Genomic DNA, 22,449 nt, shown 5'->3' on the forward strand with positions numbered 1-22,449 from the left:
GGTGTTGCTAACAATATATCACCTCTTGACTTTCGGTTGACTTTTGGGTTTTTGGGTGCCAGTTGGCTGGGCAGTTGCCCAGTTGTTGAAGAAGAGACCTTCCCAGAAAGAGGGAGGCTATGCTGGTGAGAGGAAAGCAAATAGATCCAACCTATTTGTAGGGTATGAGAACATATTTTCAAGAGGCAGTTTTCCTTGTCTCCATGACACATTCATATGGAAAAATCCTTACCCAGAAGTTAAAAGGAAGGAAGTGGTGAAAATTCTTTAAGTTTCAGGACCCTAATAATGGAATCAGGGAACTATTAATATTATATTAATATTTTGCATCTTTATAATGCCTCCATTAAATTTGTGAAAGCTCACACTAAGAGAGAACAGTTCTCAGTTAGAATAAGTTGAAAGTAAAAATCATCAAATTCATCCCAGTCCAAAACAGGTAAATTGAGGTTGAGATGAGGAACACAAGGATGGCATGGAGGGTGCTGGACTGTGGCTCTCCAAGTAGATTTAGGGATAAGAGCCTCCTGAGATCCCTAGATCCCCAATTTAACACCAAAGATAGTGATAATAGACTCTGAACAGATGCTTCTCACTTTGATTTGACAGCCATCTCTGAAGAAAGGGCCTACTGAACGTATTTACTCACCAGGATTTCCTCTTGAAAATTAGGCAAAGCCAGTTCCATTTTCTCTTATTTTAAATTACTTAAATTTTGTGTGTAAGTCAATAGATATTGGAAAATATAGACCTCTTAAAAATGCTAAATTAATTATAGACATTCAAAACCAGTTATTAATAGGTAGGATATGCTGTTCTGGAATATCAGGTCAGTATTTTTAGGGAGTTGAGTAACACAGGGAGGAATATATCCTTATTTTATGACTCTGAAACTCAGGACCTGAACTGCTAACATAAACTGGGATCAGCACCCTTCTACTTTTGCCTCCTTATATTTTGCTTTGCCAAAGGTTCAGATGAGAAAACGTTCTTGAAAGTGGAAATAAGAAAATTTTATATAAGCCAAATTGCTTCTTAATATGTGCTATTATACACTGAGAATGAATTTCAAAATTTGAAGTTCATTGTATTTATCTTCCAATCAAGCCAAAGTTATTGAGAATACCATATGGTTTTAGAAGATATATTTGGTGTCTTTGGGAACTTGAAGCTACTAAATCATTAACAGCTGCCAGAATGGAATAGACCAAATGTACTTGGAATTTAGTTCTTTGTAGTGGGGTAGTTTGTGGATTTCCTGGTTCCGCCCATCTGATGGGAAGAATAACGCACAAGCATGTTAACTGGTTGCACAGGATGAATAATTTTGCCAGAGGGTATGAGATAGATGCGAGCAAAGATAAATTTAAAAGACTGTGTCATCACCTGAAAAAAATTAAAGAGGGAAATAACATTGCCAATTGTTAAGACTCTCATCGTATGCAGGGGTTCTCAGCCTTGGTATTCTTGATATCTTGGGCCAGAAAATTCTTTGTTGTGGAGTCTATTCCGTGTATGACTTAGCAGTATCTCTGGCTTCAACCCGCCAGATGCCAGCAGCACCTTCTCCCCAGCTGTGGCAACTGGACTGTCTCCAGACAATGCTGAATGTTCTCATGGGGGCAAACTTGCCCCTGATGCAGAACACTGGGCTAGACTACACAGGTAGCCCCCAAAGTCACACTCCAGGTATATACTCAAGTTAGAGTGGGATGAAGGGCAGGCTTCTTGAGAGCTTGTGGTGGTTGAACATGTTACTGGGATGGGGTTTCCTTCGGGAAGCATAATAATTAAGGTTTAGCTTCTGAAGGTATATTGTATTGATGAATAGTAGATCTTTTTTTCAGTCTGGAGTTAAATGAGTATAGATAGTAAGAATAGTAACCTAAATGTCCATTGACAGATGACTGGATAAAGAAGTTGTGGGATATTTACGCAATGGAATACTACTCAGCCATAAAAAATAATGAAATAATGCCACTTGCAGCAACATGGATGGACCTGGAGATAGTCATTCTATGTGAAGTAAGCCAGAAAGAGAAAGAAAAACACCATATGATATTGCTTATATGTGGAATCTAAAAAAGAAAAAAAGAAGACACCTAATGGACTCATCTACAAAACATAAACAAACTTGCAGACATAGTAAACAATCTTGTGATTACTGGGGAGAAATGGGGTGGAAAGGGATAAATTTGGGAGTTCAAAATTTGCACATATTAACTACTATATATAATAATAGATTAAAAAAAATTTCTTCTGTATAGCACAGAGAACTATGTTCAATATCTTGTAATAACCTTTAATGAAAAAGAATATGAAAATGCATATATGTATGTACACTTACGACTGGGACATTGTGCTCTACACCAGAGACTGACACATTGTAACTGACCATACTGCAAAAAAAAGTAGATGATTGATTGTCCTCTATTTTGCTTCCCTCCAAAGAGCCTTACAGACCTATGTAGGACTGCTAAAACTAAATCTGTAGTAGGAGAACATTGGGGAACCTTCACTGGGTATGACTTTCCACTTACTTAAATTTCACTACATAGTAGAGGCTACTTGGAGACTTACAGAATCATATGGGCTTGCCTTCCTATTGAGATGAAGTGGCACTTGTGACAGAGACTGTATTCAGCAAATACCTTTGTGGTCCTCTGTGTTTCCTGGTCTCCCTATAAATTAGGTTGGGGCCAGATAACTAGTTCTGTCCAGTGAAATGTGAGCTGAACCTAACTTCTGGGCTGAGGAAGTCAAAAACCAGACTGCCTCCTCCGCTGTCTCCTCTCTTGTTGTGGTGGCTTTGGGAGCCCCACCAGTTATCTGTTCTGTGAACCAAAGACCAGCTGCTCCTTCTTCCATTGTCTCTGTTCTCCACTCTTTTTTTTTTTTTAACGGAATGTCTACTGGTTTGGTTGTTGGACTTTCTGAATCGATCCACTTAATTGCCTTTTATTTTCAATGGTCATCATTTTGTCTAGTTTTCCACTTATGAGGACCCAGCTGGAATTTGGCCATGGAAAACAGAAAGTTCAGCTAAGACTCAAGAGCACAGGCATCACTGTTGGTTGCCTTTCTTCATGTTAATGATGTTCTGGTGAGAAAGCCACATGTGTGAAGTGAAAAGTCATTTGGAATGATGTTACACGTGATCTAGCGACTTCTTCACTGAAGGAAGGTCAGCGGATTGGGGGAGTGCTTTTTCAGTAAGTAAAGGATGCAATGATGAAATGACAAGGGGTGACACCCGAGAGGCAGGATGGCACGCTCGTTAGGAGCGTGCCGCCTGCTTCTCAAGTGCCTGGACTTGAATCCTAGTTTTGACTCTTTAGCTATGTGGTCTTTGGCATGTTGCTTTAGCTCCCTGGGCCTGACTTTTATCATCTGTGAAATGGAGTTCGTTGTAGGTTACAAGTATGTAATGTACGGTAGCAGTTCGAATGGTACCTGCTGTGTGGCATGGAGTTCTTTGTTTTCTTTCTTCTCCTCCCCCTCCTTCTCCTTCTGCTCTTTCTCTCCTCTTCCTCCTCCTCCTTCTTTTCTTCCTCCTTCTTCTCTCCTTCTTCTTCTTGGTTGATCCTCCCTTAAAGTGCTTCTTTCATTGTAAGTGCTATTTAGATGTATCCTGTTCCTATGAATTGGGTTGCAAATCAAAGGAGTTACACCAAGCCTGTGAGCTCAAGGATACTTTTGAGTTCTGTCGCTAGCCTGTTGTCTTTCTCACTGTATGCTCCCACAGTTAGTATGAATAAGCGAAGCGCTTCCATAATTCCAGTTGCTTCGTCTTTCCTTCCAGGCATGGGATCACTGCCAACATAAATGGTATCTGTGGTCGAAGAGAAAGATACCCTTTCCTCTGGACAGTTAGAGATCCATGTCAGTGTGCCTGTTTGGGAAAGCAGAGCACAGGCTGGCTTTCCCTCCCACGCAGCACCTGGGCAGGGTGCCTCTGTGCAGTGTTCAGTCTGCATGACGGTTTGGGACTCTGATGGGGGCATTACTCACAGAAGGAAATCTGGCTTGGGAAGTTCAGATCTCATGCTGCAGGGTAGATTCTGTCAGTTGAATTGGATTGCTAGCAACTGCACCTGATTTCTTTGCCTTTCCTTGTTTTGCACTGAAAGGGTGAGGGCAGGGTGTTGAGCCCATCACGTGAAGGGCTTAGGGATGAGGGGGGATCCACAGATATGCTGTCAGGTTGTTAGCATATGGATGTTTGAAACCCTTGAGATTGGACGAGATCGCTTAGGTATAGCGAGTGGAGGAAGAAGGCAAATGGACTAAGGGCTGAGCCCTCGGGAACACAAACTTTCAGAGATTGTGTGAAATATAGGAATGGGCAGAGGAGACTGAGAAGGAGAACTCCCAAAGGGAGGAGGAGAGTGAGGGTGAGTTGTCACAGAAGGCAAGAGAAGAGAGAGGGAACACCACTACACTTTGTGAGTTGCCATGGGGACCACTCGGTTGTGCACATCATGCCAGTGATTCACGACCTGTGGAAAGGCGGTGCTAGCATTTCTCTTTCCTTGCTCATCCACCTCCTGTCTTGTAGGTAAAAGCCTCCGATGCAGACGCAGGACTCTATGGCTTTGTGGAGTATTCTCTTTATGCCGGATTCCAAAGCTATGAAGCGCCTCAAGCATTCCAGATCAACCCACTGGATGGGCAAATCTGTGTTTCTCAGGATATCGACAGGGAAAGAGACCCAGCCACCTATGACCTCTTAGTGAAAGCTAAAGATGGGGTAAGTCTTTATGTATGAAATTTTAAAGATACTGCAAAGTGAACCACTGTGTATACATTACAGAGTACCAAGGATTATCAATCAACAATTGGCCAATCTTGTTTCATAAATCACTACTTCTGTCCTTTGCTGGAGTCTTTGGAGTCAAATATCAGACACTGTATCATTTCATCCATAAATAATTCAGTAGTATCTCTAGCAGATAATAACTTTGAAAAAACACATCTACAATACATTAATAATAATTCTTTAATAATAGCTAAAATCCATTCCGTTTAAAATTTACTGGATTACCTAAAAATGTCTTTTAACAGTTGGCGTGTTTGAATCAAGATCCAAATACGTTCACAAGTGGACGTGATTGCTGTAGCCCTTAAATTTCAATCTGGAATAGTCAGCCCCTATCCTTCCTCCTTACCTTTTTCTCCTGTGGTATTTATTTTTGGAAAAAAAAAATCAGATCAATTGTCTGTAAATTTTCCGTGTTCTAAATGTGGCTAATTACATCCTCAGGATTCATTTACTGTGTTCTTTTATTGTAGTTCCTATAAACTGACATTTCGAGCCAGAGACCTGATTAGTTCTGGCTTTATTTAGGGGGTGCTGTGTGCTTCCTACTGCATCAGCAGACACATACGTTATTTCATTAAGGGTCGCAACAGAGTGATTTTTGAATTCTATTATTCTTTTTGCATTTATTATCTGAAATCCTTCAATTAAGAAAAATGCTCTCTCATCAACTATTTGATTACACTGAAATTTAATTCATACAAGAAAGGCAGGATAATGCTTGTTTATTTCACTTAATTTTGTCAGTTTTTAGAATAATATGAGTGGGTGCAGTTTACCATCTCCAAAGGTTACTGATGTCTTTTTTCCTAGTTTGATGATAAATTCTTGGATGCTAATATATTCGATGCATTTTGTATGTTGCTTATCTTACAGTTTCTGATGTTCCTATTAATTGACCCATCTTGGATCAGTGAGGGACTTTCAACTCAGCTCTTATGTCTTTTTTGGTAAACTTTCACATTAACATATAAAGTATGTGCAGAAGATTGCACAAATCAGAAGTGTACAGCTCAATGGATTTTTGCAAAATGAAAACGCATGCATAGAAGCAGATGAAGAAACATTACCAGTACCCTGGGAGCCCCTCCCTTGGCCCTTTACTGTAACTATCCCGCCCACCCTTTAAGGATAGTCACTATTGACTTCTAATACTAAACATTATCTGCCTGTTTTTAAACTTTCAGTGAATGCATTCATACTGTATGTGCTTTTATTGTTTCTTTTGTGGAACATTATTTGTGAGTACCATTCACGCTGGAGTGTGTAACAAGAGTTCATTGATTCTCATTACTTATAGTCTTACCTTATGTGAATTTGCAATAATTTTTAATCTGTTTTGTAATTGACAGAATCCGTTTTAGGCTATGACAAATAGTATTTCTATTCACTGTCTTATACATGTAATTTTTGGAACAAAAGTAAGCATTTATATGGGGTCTATGTTTAGGAATGGAATTGCTAGGTTATAAGAAAATCAAACAACTTTTCAGAATAGTTGTACTAATTTATACTCCCACCAGTTTCATTTCTTCTACATCCTCCCCAACATTTGGAATTTAATGTCCTTTTAAGTATAGGAGTTCTGTACCTGCGTGGTGGTATATCACGTTGGGATTTTACTTTGCATTTCTGTGATAACTACTGAATTGAGCACTTTTTCATTTATTTGTTGGCTATTTGTATAACTTATTTTGTGAGGTGTCTATTTAATTCTTTACCCACTTTCTGTTGTACTGTTGGCTTTTTTTCCTTATTGATTTCTATGAATTCTTTACATTTTTGGCATGCAAGCCCTCTGTTGGACGGATTCATGCAGATATCTTCTTGCATTCTGTGGCTTGCCTTTTCACTCCCTTAATGAGTCTTTAGAGGAACAGAAACTTTTTTTTAACATTTTTTATTGATTTATAATCATTTTACAATGTTGTGTCAAATTCCAGTGTAAAGCACAATTTTTTAGTTATACATGAACATATATATATATTCATTGTCACATTCCTTTCTCTGTGAGCTACCATAAGATCTTGTATATATTTCCCTGTGCTATACAGTATAATCTTGTTTATCTATTCTACAATTTTGAAATCCCAGTCTATCTCTTCCCATCCCCCATCCCCTTGGCAACCACAAGTCTGTATCCTATGTCTATGTGTGTATTTCGGAACAGAAACTCTTAATTCTAATAAAACTCAGTTTATCTATTTGTTACCCTTTACAGCTAATACTTTTTCTGTCCTTTTAAGGGAGATGAAGGTATTCTATTGTGTTTTCTTCCAAAAATTTTATTGTTTTACTCTTTGCACTTATTTTTTCAATCTAGTGGAAGGAAGGTTTTTTTCTCCCAATATGGATATTCAGTTGACCCAGGACCACTTACTGAAATGATGCCTCTTTCTGCACTACCCTGTAGCGTCACATTTGTCATGAATCATGTGACTGTATATGTGTCTATTTTTTACACCCTATTTTTTACCTATTTGTCTACCTTTGCACTAGCTCCATACTCTCTTAATTATATGAGCTTTATAATAGGTTATACTATCATGTATTTGTTTAGCTTTGCCCTTCATTTTCAAGGTTGCCTTGGTTGTTCCTGACTATGTACATTTCCAAGTACGTTTTAGAAAAAGCTTGTTGAACTTCCATTGCATTACGGCAGAGAGAGCTTTCTGTACACACTATGCAACACGTTTATTTTTTCACATAGTCTGCTTTCGAGACTTTCCTTGTTTCTTTTTTATATGCTTGCTACTCACATGTGTACATAGATACTGCTAACACCTTTCTGGTCTAATCTTTCTCTTTTGAAATTAGTGGAAGAAGCCACCTACTTAAGACATGAATTGGTGGGAGAAATGAGTCTAAATATATTTATTACAAGTAAACATGTAGAAACCAGTTTGAAAATAAAGTCATTTATATTCAATAAAATTACAATGATCTATTTGGTTAGATTTTACCAACCTCTGTCTGTGTGGTTTCGGGAATTTTTGCTTCTATGTAAGTAAAGAAGTAGGAAACAAAAGCAAGAGTAAACAGAGGAGTTTAGGTTAATTCAAGTCTATGTGATTATTTTAAGCCCAATATATGCACTCAAACATTTACTCATAAAGGCTTCAGAAATAGATTCTTAACAGATTTGGAGACAATTGTGTAAGACCATCCTAGATTTGCATAATCAGTTTAAATCTAATGCTGTAGTTGTCAAACATCTGTCTCTAATTAGCTGGTTTCTTCAGATGATTTTGCAAAAGTGTATGTAGAAAGTATCTTAATATAAATAGGATCACTTGACGCCAGAAATTTTTTACTGCCAAAAAGTAGTGCATTAATTAGGAGCATTGGCCGTTGAATAAAAAAAAAAATCAACTCAGATATTTAATTTAAACCTCCTTGTTTGTTTCTTTCTGTTTCTATATTGAACTTACTCTACACACTTACTCTAGAAGAATGCCAGCTTTCACCCTCAGTTCACCAAGTCTCTACTGCAACATTCAGATGCATCTTGAACCACACCGTCTCTCCACAGAGCTTTCCCAGATTGACCAAAGGAGATGCGTTGTTTTTTTTTTTTTTCCCCAAGCCAAAAGGTATTTTATTTTCAGGATAACTAAGAAAATGTTTATAGACTGTGTAGCAGTTTTTACTAGTTTAGAAATCAAAGGAGACATTCAGCAGTTTCATGATTGCTCTGGGCTGAATGCTTGTGTCCCCCGCAAATTCGTATGTTGAAACCCTAAAGCCCAAGGTGATGGTTTTAGGAGGTGGGGCCTTTAGAAGGTGGTTAGGTCATGAGGGTGGAGCCCTCATGAATGGAATTAGTGCCCTATGAAAGAGGTCCCAGAGGGCTCCCTAGCCTCTTCTGCTGTCTGAGGATATAGCAAAAGTTGGCAGTCTTAGAGGGGAGCGTATAGCTCAGTGGTAGAGTGTGTGCTTAGCATGCACAAGATTCTGAGTTCAATCCCCAGTACTTCCATTAAAACAAACAAACAACCTGATTACCTCCTGCCCAAAAACATTTTTTTAAAAACGTGTCAGTCTCCAGGCCTTCACCAGAACCCAGCCATTCTGGCGCCCCGATCTTGGACTTCTAGCCTTCAGAACCATGAGAGATCAATTTCTGTTGTTTATTTCTTACAGCATTTCAAATAGACTAAGACAATGATGTATGCGAATCAGAATATTCTTCTGTAAAAACTCCTTGTTTTGTAGATGGAAAACCGTCCAACATAATAAACATATTTCAGTTTTGTTACAAGAGAAACATCCTTCCTGTGGGTACTTTACATTCAAGGACTCACGCTCCTGTTGGTGTGATATCCTGAGCCCAGCTGTGTTACAGCTGGGAGCTAGTCTGCCCCCTGCCTAGTTTAATGTAGGTTTTATTGTTATTTAGGTATGGGTAAGGAACAAACAGGATGTTACACTCACAGATCCCAAGAGGAGGGGCACACCACATTATGGGAGCGGGTGTATGTGGTGTGCACACTGAGGTCAGTCAGGAGGCAGAGGGAGAAATAGAAAACTCTGGGCAAGGGGCTTTATTGTGCTTTCCAAGGGAATGAATGGGAGAGGCAGAATTAGCAGGCTTGAGGTTGGCTAGTTGGAATAGTTTCAGTGGCCTGGGGCAGAGAAGCTGTCTCTAATGACTAGATAGCTGGCCGTGAGTGATTAGGGTGGGTGAACAGTGGCCCAGAGTGTGAAAGCCACTAAAGGAGGTGGTTGGGAGTGCGGGCTCCGGGTTGGTTGGTTTGCATTTGAGGAGCACACTCACCTGATCCTGGGGCAACCCCCTAGGATCAGCAAGACCCCAGATATCAAAGCATCAGAATCCAGAGAAGAAAACACTCAATGCACTGCCCTGGTGCAGAATGTCCCCAAGAGAGGAAGGCGAAGGGTTGACCAGAACCCTTGTAGGCATGAGCCTGCACAAAAGGAAATCTTTGCAACCACCGTTTTTCACTCCAATTTATTGGAAATAACACTCGGTGGTATGGAGGGAATTCACTACGCAGTTTAACTTCTGATCCAGTGTAGCCTTTTCAGTCATCAAAGAAAGTTTTTGGCATGGCATGGGCTACTTTCTTCTCCTTTGTGTCAGGCCCCTGTGGTCCCAAGCATGTGCCACTCAGTGTCAGTACCACACAGTCCTGGGCACGCAGTCCACATGCTCTCCATCGGGGCCACCAGTGTGCTCTTCCACTTCAAGCTCCTCCCCACTTTCTTCTCTGGTGTCATCATCTTCTTCATCTCTTCTTTTTGCATTCTTCACCTCTTCTCCATCCTTTTCCAAGTTTACCTCCTCCAGATGCCCTGGAGTTTTTGGATCCATCTCCACCAAAGTCCTCCATTCTCCCATCTTGCAGAGATCAAGGCAGTAGAAGTAACTGACGGGGAACAGGTGGTCACCAACTTCAGACAAGTCCCAGACACATACAACAACCCACGCTTCACGGCCAGGACAATGCTGGAGCGAGGACTCGGTTCTATCAGGGGCTCCTGGCTCCGTCCGAACTGTCTTCCTCCTTCCTGCTACCTGGGGTAGGGGGCCCTTGCTCCGTGGTGATTGTGGTCGCATCCTCTGCATGCACCATTTTGACCCCTTCCAGGGGCTCCTGGGTACCGGCTTCGCCACGTTCCTGCTTGTTATCACCTTTGGGCTCCACGTTTTGCCTAATCTACATTTTCTCTTCTCGGATGCAAATCCCTTCAGCTGTCCTGCAAACCAGTGGTCCTTCGTGGTGTCATAGGGGTATAAGTCATCAAAGCAGCCACCCATCAGGGTCCTTTCCTCTTCCTTATCACAGACCCCCGAGGAGCAGTGTCTGATGGCTCAGGGCCACAGCCTCTGAAATGCGGCTCTTGGAGTGAGCTGTCTTCCTCAAGGGGTAATCTGAGTGCACACTCAGATTTGCATTTTCTTCCTTCTTCGGACTTTAGCTGGGATTTATCTGAGTTCAGGGTGTGTTTGTCCACCTTTGTTGGACTTTTCCAGTAGCCTCCATAGATAATTACAGTCCCCCGGGGAGTGGCGGACATTTGGCAGCCCAGTCTGGGTGTGGCCCCATCCCACAGGGCGACAGCTTGCATCGTGTGAACATGCCCAGGTTAAAGGCATACGTGTCATTGTACTAGTTTAATCCCTTGTCCTTTCGTGGAAACCACCAAAAAGAATTAGCTGTGTTTTCCAGGCTACCATCAGATACCTGCTTTGACCTAAATGAGGTATCTTTTACCATCTGAGTCTTTTGAGCATCTTGTGTCTGATGCCTCAAGGCATCAGAGCCTCAAGGGCTCCTCCTTCCCCAGTGCTTAGACACCTTCTTCTCCAGCTTGGTGGCCATCTTCTCCTTCTTCCCCATCATGTGGGTCTGAGGTGTCGGGGACCCAAGGAAGAAGCTGTGTGCTCAGCCTCCCTGGAAGTAGATCTTCTTGAGGGCAGACCTGGAGATGTATTTTTAAAGACAATTTTTTAAGCACCTTTATTGTGGTATGATTCCCATAAAGTAAACTACACATACTTCAGATGTGCTATTTGATGAATTTTGATAGATGTATATACGCCAATGAAACCACCACCACAATCAGGATAGCTAGCATTTCCGTCACTTCCCAAGAAGTGAAAATTTCGAATTCCCAATTTATCCCTTCCCACCCTCTTTACCCCCTGGTAACCATAAATTTGTTCTCTATGTTTGTGAGTCTGTTTCTGTTTTGTAGATAAGTTCATTTGTGTCCTTTTTTTTTAGGATTCTACATGTAAGTGATATCATATGGCATTTTTCTTTCTCTTTCTGGTTTACTTCACTTAGAATGATGCTCTCCAGGTCTATCCATGTTGTGCAAATGGCATTTTTTATTCTTTTTGTGGCTGAGTAGTATTCCTTTCTGTGTATATATATATATATATATATATACACACACCACATCTTCTTTATCCAGTCATCTATCAATGGACATTTGGGTTGTTTCCATGTCTTGGTTATTGTAAATAGTGCTACTATGAACATTTAACAGGTGTTAAAGACAAAATTTGAAGAGTCTCCCCCTGCCCCCAAATCATAGACTCTTTAACAGCTTCCTAATCTTCACCTTATTTGGACCTGAAACTGACTCCCAGTGTTCCTGTTGTTTGCCTCAGAATGTATGAGAGCAAGCAGCGTGTGTGTGTGTGTGTGTGTGTGTGTGTGTGTGTGTGTGTGTTCGTGTTCCAGTGTGCAGTGTTTATTGTGCTGCCTGCATAATCTTCCTAAATTTCTTCTGTGATGAACTGGGCATCTCTACAGGGTGAAGTCTGCATCTGTCATAATTACTCTATGTGATATCTACTAGCAACACATGTTCTTAATCAAAAAGGTTGGTACAGATGAAGATATCAGTACTGATAACAATTTAGGAGGCTGTCCCCTAACAGTAATCTAGCTTGGATTTGCAAAATAAATGAATTCAGATAAGATATTTTAGGTTCAAGATGTTGGATTCTAGGCCATAATGAATTTATGCAAAACAATGAGCTACACTTTGAAAAAAGGCCTTTAATTCCATACAATTACCTTGACAATCTGTGGTTTTTCCTCTGATCCTTTCTGTTTGTGATGTATATCCTGAAAGCTCTTTGAAGGAAAATTGCTGAGAGCCCATTTGCTGGTTGTTGCTAAGAGATAGTTGTCTGTCAATAGAAGAATTTTTCTTATAAAACACCTAGATATTCTGGGCTTCTTCTCTATTTATCCTTGTGATGTCAATATTTTTTTTAACTCAATCACTTCTATCTGTATTATTTCTAAAATAGTCTATTTTTGCTGCTACAGTGGCTGTTAACTTACCTCATACCTGGAAATCATGAGAATGCTGTAAAATTACGTAATTCCAAAAAGAATAGTTAATTGGATTACACTGGAAGTCAAGTGATTTTTCACAATAATTTAATTATCCCACACTTACATGTAATTCCTGTTTCCTTTTACTATTTATTTTCACCAAATGAGTGTTTCTTTTTTTTTTGGTGTGTATGTTTATTAACATTCTATCCGTATTTCTGTGACATCCTGAATTCTGCAGCTGAAAACGTGCCTGAGATAAAGCAGTTTCAACCCTATCTCAACGCTACAGGCTTAGAGGAGAGCGTTTCAGACTAGCAATATAGAAAGTAAATTGACTTAGCCTTCCACCATCATATATAGTCATGATAAATGTTGGCTATTGAAGTTGTGCTGCAGAGCGTGTGTGTGTGTAATACAAATAGATCTCTAGAAGCAAACTTGCTGAGTAAAAGGGCACACTCAGTCTTTGCCTTTCCTCTCCCAGCTTTATTGAGGTGTAATTAGTAAATTTAAATTATATACATTTAAGGTGTACAGTGTGATGTTTTGATTATATGGGCACTTTGTGAAATGATGATCCCAATCAAGCTAATTACATAGTGAGTGGTGAGAACACTTCAAGATCTACTCTCAGCAAATTTCATATTATTAACCATGATCACCATTGCTGTACATTAGATCCCCAGAACTTATTCATTCAATAAAACTGAAACTTAGGGCAAGCGCATTTTAATTTTAATCAATTGCAGTATCTCATTTTCCAAAAAGAATTCAAGTGCTTATTTTTATTTTACATTTCATTGATCACCACCCCCTACCCCAGTTTTGGGAATAAGCCATTGCCCAGTCACCCACACTTCCTAGCTAAATTGTCTGAACCTTATCTCAAAATGATTGTCTACTGTTTTTAAATATGAGCATCTTGAGTGGGGGAGGGATAAATTAGAAGTTTGGGATTAGCAGACACAAACTGCTATACATAAAATAGATAAACAACAAGGTCCTACTGTATAACACAGGGAACTATATTCAATATCCTGTAATGAAAAATAGTATGTTTATGTTAAACTGAATCACTATGCTGTGTACCAGAAGCTAACACATTTGTTAATCGACTATACTTCCAATAAAAAAAAGAGTGGAAAACACCTCAGAACTCATCCACCTACCCCCACCCCACCCCACCAACCCCCTACCCCATAGAAATGTGCATTGGGAAGGCTGTGAGAAGCCCTGAGGCAAAGAACCCATTTGACTTGGTTAACTCAGCATTTCCTCTACTTTTTGCCTAAGGAAACTCTTTATTTATTTTTAAACTGCACTTTTGAATTTTGAGCTCAGGTATCTTATTCTAAAACCTAGATTTGGTCATATCCGTTCCTTGATGACAACAATAGTGTCCCACGTGGGGGTTTAGGAGGAAAACATTACAACTTTGAATTTCATCCTTTTAAGCCTTTTGTGGTGTTTTTACACTAGCACATGAATATTTAAGTGTATTAGCAAATACATATGTATTCAGGGTGTACATGCCACGTTTGTTACTGTGAGAGTCTGCAGGTGTGCAGAATAAAGCCTATCTTCTTTTGCATTTAAATCAAGTTCCATGAATCTGAGCATCAAGGCTTTCTTTAGATTTTCCCCACCCTCTCCCTCTACCCGCCTGTTCCCTCCAAGTCGTACCAGTGTGCTTACCCCTCCTACGACACGGCAAAGACTTTTTTAATGTCATTATGTTTTCCAGGGTGTTATTTCCACCTGAAATATTTGTTTTTCAATTTTTTTTTTAATTTTTAAGGGCTTATTTAAGCAAAAATTGATTGGAGTGAGGCAACACCGAACCAGAAGTGGTTAGGAGTGTTCCACGGACAGGAGCGAGGGGAAAGCGTTTTATAGAGAAGATTCAGAAGCAAAGTAAGGCAATTCGTTGATTGGCTACACCTTAAAGAGTCAGATTCTAGTCCTGTTCCTTGTCTTTGAGGTTTTGTTCCGTCCCTGTAAGCCAGACTAGACCCTGAATTCTTCTTGGTTCCTCAGATATTTGGCTATGATTCCCCAAACCAAAATTTCTCATTTTCTCCCCTGACTTCTGATCTGGAATCACTAAGAACAAAGAGTGCCCTTAGCCCTCCGTCCAGTGCGCTGAATCTGCATCTGAGTGCTAAAGATCCGTCCTCTTTTATCTGTAGTTCTGAAAGCTCTCAGGATGGAAAGTTTTAAACACTCAGTGCGAAACCTGACTTACCGACATGAGGCTGTTCCTGTGTTTTGAATCCCTCTAAATGTGCCTATTCCTTCATTTTGCCACAGAATGTTAAGTGCTTGGTTATGGGCTGCCACTCCAGACAATACTAGATGTACTATATTTATATATACTTACATATGTACTGTATTACACAGGGACTATATTTCCTTTATAGAACTTAAAACTTCAGAATTCCAGGATGACTCTATCTGGCCCTAAGCATTTAGGATAAGGAGCCTATAAAATCTAATCACTGGTGGTGATGATTCATAATAAATGTACATCATATTATAATATAATATGTAATATAATAACATACATTATATAAAAATAATATATAACATAATATGTTAATATAAAAATAATATATAATATAATAATATACGTTATATATAAAATAATATATAATATTTATAATGTGAATTGTAAATAAATCATACATATTCTATCACTGCTTCCAACAACAGGCCTGCAAGATGAGCAGGCGCCCTGCTTTACAGAAGACTCAGGGACTGTCTGACTTTCTCAAGCCTGTGGTCCAGAGGCAGGCAGGGCCAGATATTAGACCCAGATCTTTTGGCTCCAGATTGTCCCACTGCGCCACAAACCCAGTTGTAAAGCGTCTGTTTCATAAATGTTAAGTCCTTTGTAAACAAGGGCTCTGTCTTCCTTTCTCCCTCTAAGGCTGAGTCCGTGGTTGGCACTGCCCCTAGCATAGTCTTTAAACAAGCGTTTCGTGAAGAGTAGAATTTATATCATAGCCATACTTAATAAAGGCTAATTTAAGAGACGTCACCAGCTCGGGGGACAGATGACTCTCTGTTCCTGTTGCAGATCTTTTATTTATAGTCTCACTTACCTGCGATGAGTCGCTTAGCTTCTCTGCGCTTTGGTTTTCTTCTTGTAAAAATGGGAGAAATCATAACAAGCCTTTAGAAAGGGAGATAATAGCAATTGAAGAAGAAAAATATGTGAAGCACACTTAACATTCATTCACCAATGGTTATTATAAAGGGAAAGTACCCTCTACTGATCAATGGAACAGATAAAAATTGAATTCATTAAAAAAGAAGAAGACAGAGATCTATCAATAATACTGTTCTAGCAAAAAGAGTCACTATTTGGTGACAGTAAGCTTTTCACTTTGTCTGTCTAACGTTTTGCCTAGCTTCGGTGGCATTGCCTGATCGGGGACCTTCATAGACAGCCTGGGAATTAACATCTTTGTTCTTTTTGTTTTGTTTTTGTTCTTGGGGTAAGATAATTAGGTTTTTATTTATTTATTTTTAATGAAGGGACTGGGAATTGAACCCAGGACCTTGTGCAGGTTAAGCACAGGCTCTACCACTGAGCTGTACCCACCCCCCTCCTTTAACACCTTTGTTCTTGAAGATCTTGAGGTGGAGTGACCTCCTTTCTTCACATGTTGCCCACTTTCTCATTGCTTCTCTTACTTACCTTCTCAGCTCCTCCTCAAACCTAAGTGACTTCTTGAACTTGAGGAGAAATTTAAAAGGACAAGGAAAGGAAAGATAAATAAAAGGAAAGCAAAACTGAAAAGGAAGATGGTTTGGAGAAACAACGGGGCCTTGTCGGATGGTTTGCAGTATATTCTGTCTGCTAGGAGCCAGCTTGCAGTCCCCTCACTCCACTTCACCTGGGACCCGTGGGTTACTCAGGTTTGCTGAAGACATAGCGCCAATCTGCCCTTTTGACACATACAGGCTAGATGGAACTTCTGTTGGTTTTTTTTTCTAATTTATTTATTATTATTTTTTACTTTATTATATTTTGGGGGGGAAGATAATTAGGTTTATTTACTTATTTATTTTAATGGAGGTACGGTGGATTGAACCCAGGACCTCGTGCATGCTAAGCATGTGCCCTACCACTGAGCTATACCCTTCCCTACTTCTGTTGTTTTTATTTCTCCTGGTTTAATTTATAACTGGCATAGCCCTGGCACACTATCCAACTTAAAACATTGAAAAATCACACTGTTTTTATTCTTTCCTGATTCTTTTTCAGTCCCCAGTGTCTGGGGTATGCGGGACTTCAGAGCGTGAGAGCCTTTTCCGGATTCGTGGTCATTTTCATCCCAAACAATACGCTCTCTCTTGCCTCTGTCCTGTGCCAAACCTTCTTCTTCACTGCCTTTGTTTTTTCTCTTTGCTCAGGGCCTCTCTGCCACTGTAGGAAAAAGAAAGAGGGAGGGAGGGAGGGAGGGAAGAAAGAGGTTAAGTGAGTAAGAAAACCCAGGCTGTTGTGACTTACCAAGGATTCTGGTCCAAGATGAAAGCATCCAAGTGTACCAGATAGAAATGGAAAATGGGGCTTTCAAGTAGGAACATCTGTTTTCCTTTAGAAAAGGAAAAAGTGCAGAGGATTATTTTCTTCTATTGTTCTCTCTCTCCTGCCCTTTGTTTTTAGATGGAGGAAACACACACACAAAACCAGTATGGGTTCCACTTCTCACTACTTTATGCACTGTATTTCTTCGCTAAAACTTGAAAAAATTCAAAATCCCCAAACAAGTCTGGCCTCCAGTTTGTAGGACGAGGACCCTCACTGCTTTGGTCCGCTGCCAGTCTGATGATTCTTTGGGCCTCCTGGCTGGTCTCCCTCCTTCCAAGCTTGCTGCCCTTCAGCGTTCTGAGCAATGCAGCCAGAGAGACAGTTAAAACCGAAGTTAAATCAAGCTACTCCTCTGCTCAATACCCTCAAGCAAGTGAGAGCCATGGTCCTCTCAGAGGCCCACAGAGCCCTCCGTGACCTGCCCCTTCCTTTGCCCCACTGGTTTCCTTGCTGTTCCCTGAACCGGCCTGGGATGCATTGCACTCCTGTCTCAGGGCCTTTGCACATGCTCTTCCCTCTATCTGTTAGGCTTTTCCTCCAAATAACTGAAGTCTGGCTCCCTCATATGGGTCAGTCTTTACTCAAAAGACTGCTAAGTGATGCTTTCCTCGTCTTTTCTAAAATTACACCCCATCCAAGACTCCCTTACCCCTTCTCCTGAGCAGGTAAAGATTACTCGGGGGTAAAAGTGAATTTTTTTTTTTCTCTTTGGACGTCAGGAAAAACTTTCCTTGAATATCTTTGGTCTCTACTGTGAAATGGTGGCCTCCTAGGAGCTTTAAGTGTTAATCTCATTCCTATTTAAGAATTAGCATTGGACTATAGATACCACGCTATTACACATGAACTCATAGCTCAAGGTTGAAAATAAATATATAAAATATGTATAGTTGTTTCAGAAGTCTATTCTAGGGTACTTCTCAATTATCCTGCATCCCAGTGTTCAGGAGAGACCCATTTGTAATCACTTCTCCTTCATCCAACAGGGTGGACTCAGCGCCCAAGCGTTTGTTCGTGTGGAACTGGAGGATGTGAATGATAATGAGCCCGTATTTAACCCATCAACCTACGTGACGAGCATTAGCAGCCAGACCCAGCCGGGCTCTGAGATCATCAGCATTCTCGCCACGGACAGGGATTCCGGGGTATACGGGACAGTGGCTTATGAACTTGTCCTCGGAGACCTGTCATCCTTTTTTGCCATTGACTCCACCACAGGTATGTGATCTTGGAATCAACAGCTTCTGCGTAACAGACTGAAAATGAGCTGAAATGATTGTGTCTTAGCAGGGGTGTTGCAGAACACCTTTCAGAAGGCAGCGAAAAGAGCCGGGTTTGTAGTTAGGTTAAGACTGGGTCTGAGTCCCAGCTTTGCCTCCTCCTGGTCTTATGACCTTCATTGACTTCAGTCTCTTCCCTTAAAAATAGGGCTGATAATCTGTATATTGCAAAGTTTTGTGAAGATTAAAGACAGTAAATATGAGAAATGTTGGCCAATAGTGTTTATTTTGCAGACGCCTTCCCGTTTGTATGATCATCTAAAGGTGATTTGCATCATTTCAAAGTACAGGTAGATCCTATTAATGCAAAGCATTGTACCAGCATCCAAAGTAGATCACTTTCTTGTACTAGGTCTGGTATTCTTTTAATCTCTTTAGGTCTTAGTTTCCTTGTTCTTAAAATGATACCTGAAGCTCCTTTGAGATCTCTAATGTGGGAACTGTGTATCTGCCAAAGAAATCCAGTGGGCAAACTGAGACTTTTAGAAATAATATTTAGGAAGTTACCTCCTACTGGCTTGTTGCTCACAAAAAAGGTTGGAAATTTTTGGTTACAAGAAAATATACGATTTCAAGTATATAATATTACATTATAATACTATTGAGGTATTGCAGATATTCTGGATATTCAAAAATGAAGCTGCAAAAAAAGTTTTTTTCTTTTACACTTCTTTGTTTGAAAAGTTATTTTAGTCTATGGTAGTAAGAACACTTAATAGGAGATCTGCCCTTTAACAAATTTTTAAGTATACAATATATTATCGTGGTCCAATGTTATTCATCTTGCTTAGCTGAAACTTTATATCATTGATTAGCAACTTCCTATTTCTCCCTCCTCACTAGCCTCTGGCAACCACCTTTCCACTCTTTAATTTTATGAACTCGACTATTTTAGATTCCTCATATAAGTGACATATGTAGTAGTTGTCCTTCTATGGCTGCTGGCTATTTTCACTTCACAGACTGTCCTCCAGGTCCATCCATATCATCCCATATCACAGAATTCCTTCCTTTTTTAGGGCTAAATAATATTCCATCGCCTGTCTATGCCGTATTTTCTTTTATCCACTCGTCTGTTAACAGCTAGTTAGGTTGATTCTGAAACATGGCTTTTGTGGATAGTGCTCCAGTGAACATGGGAGTGCAGATATCTCTTCAAGATTCTATTTCTTCTTAAAACACTTGATCTCGAGCACGGGTTAGAGCATGGTGTGTTTCTGTTGTTGATGATGATAATGTCATGTGCTACACTAGGCATTTTCTGTGTATTGTCTTATTGGATCTTTACAACATCCTTTGCAATGACTATACTCATTCGCAACCAACAGTAATTTACACAGGAAATCTCATCTACCAAGTTCGTTGGCCCTCTCATCCAGCTGCATTAGGTAGAGAGTCATTGCTTCTTGCCTGGAAAGTGTTCTGTACCTGGTGTGTGTGTGTGAGACTGGCTGGGGGATCTATTGTTTACAAAGGCATTTTTTAAGGCAAAACTTACCTTGCTCAAAATAATCCACTGACGTGGCCCTGTTAACATTTCAAAGGTCAGAAGAAAATACTTTTTTTTGGAAATTAGTCTGCTTATCTTGGCTTTTTCGAAGCTCATCTAATCTGGAGGACCTTAACTACTTGTCAGGTCGTCAGTCCCCCTGGGACACTAGCATTGCCAAAAATATATAGGTCAGCCTGTAATCAGGATCTAAAAGCATTTAGCAGATTGTTTTTAAGAGACACCAACACTCTCCTCCGCTCATCTCTCCAGGACAATCGTGGAGAACGAGCGGCCACGTGTTCTGTGTTTTAGGAGATATTTCTGTTGTTGCGCTGGCTTGAGTCAGCCACAGGCTTCCACTCCTGGCACCGGGCTTTACGCAAATGCCATTGTTAGTCATGCAGAGCACTTTAAGTGGGTCGTTATCTATGGAAGGATCATGCATGGTTTTTTTTTTTTAAAGCAAAGACCAACTTTGTAATGAAAGTAGCCTTGGGTTATTATTGTTGGCCATTTCGATGCTGGTACATTTAGGGTGAAGACATTCTCAGTCTTGACAGGGCTTAGAATTTGGTTCACACCTAATCACAACTCAGAAGAAATTCAAGAGCCCTGGTCAAGCTTTACTTTAACCTTTAGAAGGGAATTAAGCAGCAGCATAACCAGCCGTAGGAAAAAGCTGCCTCGTGAACAGGTAACCTCCAGGGTGAACAGTTGAGGTTAAGTTCATCCGCTGGTTCACTGCAACTCCTGACGCATTTTCTATTTTGTATAATAGGTGGTCCTCCAGGTCATGACATAAAAGCCAATTTAACTGTCGATGGTCTCAGAGAACAGAACAAGGAGCTGTACCGGAATATGGTTTTTGTCTTCTGGATCTGTGTTTCTGGTGGACCTATATAAGGCTGGGCTTTCTTGCTTCTACCATAAAGGCTGTCTCTACAGAGCCTGCCAGTATAAACACAGTCCCAAGAAATTGCCTCTGTCAATACAGATTTGTGGAAGAAATGAATAAATGGCATTTAGAAATCATTGAAAAGTGATTTAAATCCTTATAACATTCTCCTAGGAAATTGCAAGGGAGTGTCATGAATAACAGAGCAAAACTTCATTAAAATCCTCTTTCTCCATCACAAGTGGTAGGGAATGCTATGGCTTACCCCTGCTTTTCTTCAAAACCCTCCCAAACTCCCTCTTCAATGTAGCTGTGCCGGCTCTTTTGAAGGTATAGTAACTAAATACACATGCGTGTGTGCATGTAATTGCACGTAGTTATATAATATGAGGAGAATATTGAGAATTGATAGCCGATTTCTACATTATCATTTCATCCTGAACTGCTCTAAAATTCTCCTTCAGAGACACTCATTTGCTCGCTCACTGGTTCATTCGTCCTTTCATTTTGATGCTTCTGACCTCAGACGTGCTGTTTGATGAGCGTATGTACTTTGTGTTACAGGCTCAGGTTTTCCTGAAGACGAGATTTTCCCCTTGATCTGTTTGTGCCACAAGCAGGATGCGTGCATTAAAAATAGAGCCCTTTGACTCACTGTATTCATCTGGGAGGAAAAATGTTTTGGAAAGAGCTGGAGGGGGTGTGGTGGTGTCCTCATTGCTTTTCTCTTGTGGGTTTATCTTTCTGTTCTATTTCTGGTTTTCTAAGCATGTCATTGGTTCAAAGAACATTTTGTGAAATGTGTTCAGGCATCAGGAGAGAGAGGTTGAATGGAGACTTCATTTCTCTTATTCTCGGTTAGTGGCTTCCTTTGATGTGGGCACGAGGCAGACCACACTGTTTTGAGTTTTAAAAGGAGGAAACACCAAGAAGCGTGCTTATGAATAGATCTTTTTCATGTATTTTTTTCACCTATTTTTTTAATTGAAGTATAGTCAGTTACAATGTGTCCATATCTTATGTACAGGACAATGTCCCAGTCATGCATATACATACATATATTTGTTTTCATATTCTTTTCCATTAAAGGTTATGACAAGATATTGAATGTAGTTCCCTGTGCTATATTTTTCATGTATTTTTAATTCCATTTTATGAACTGTAGGTGGATTTTTTTCCCTACATTGTTGGAGATTCTCTTTAGAAGCATAAAAAGAATAATTCTTTAGCTTTTGTGCTGTCCTATTTATTTAGTAATTTTGCACTGCAATGAACATTACTTCTATTTCAGATTATTTGAAGGTGACAGGTTTCAAGCATTTGTGTTGGTCATTTATGGTTGCCCAGTTACCTCTTTCATCAGGGCTACCTGTGGTTAAATTGTCATGGTTTATCTCTTTTTGTGTGAGGCCCTGTGTTTGGCTGTAGTCTCTTGTTTGTACAGGGTGTGTGGATTTAACATGGATTATAAGTCATGAAGCACAAAGTCTGTTTTTCTTTATTTCAAGGGCAGATGCTCTTCTAATGGTAGTTTTAT

General features: G+C 40.1%; 1 protein-coding gene across 1 annotated transcript in view; it reads left to right on the forward strand.

Annotated features, from left to right (window-relative positions):
• The window catches only part of DCHS2 (dachsous cadherin-related 2), a 222,326-nt gene that overhangs the window by 99,187 nt on the left and 100,690 nt on the right, over window positions 1–22,449 (forward strand). The window contains exons 2-3 of the mRNA XM_031670062.2: window positions 4,559–4,750; window positions 18,232–18,463. Of these exons, the coding sequence (XP_031525922.2) occupies window positions 4,559–4,750; window positions 18,232–18,463 (424 nt within the window). The remainder of the gene's footprint in view (window positions 1–4,558; window positions 4,751–18,231; window positions 18,464–22,449) is intronic.

The sequence above is a fragment of the Vicugna pacos genome, chromosome 2 (assembly GCF_048564905.1).
Source record: "Vicugna pacos chromosome 2, VicPac4, whole genome shotgun sequence".
NCBI lineage: Eukaryota > Metazoa > Chordata > Mammalia > Artiodactyla > Camelidae > Vicugna > Vicugna pacos.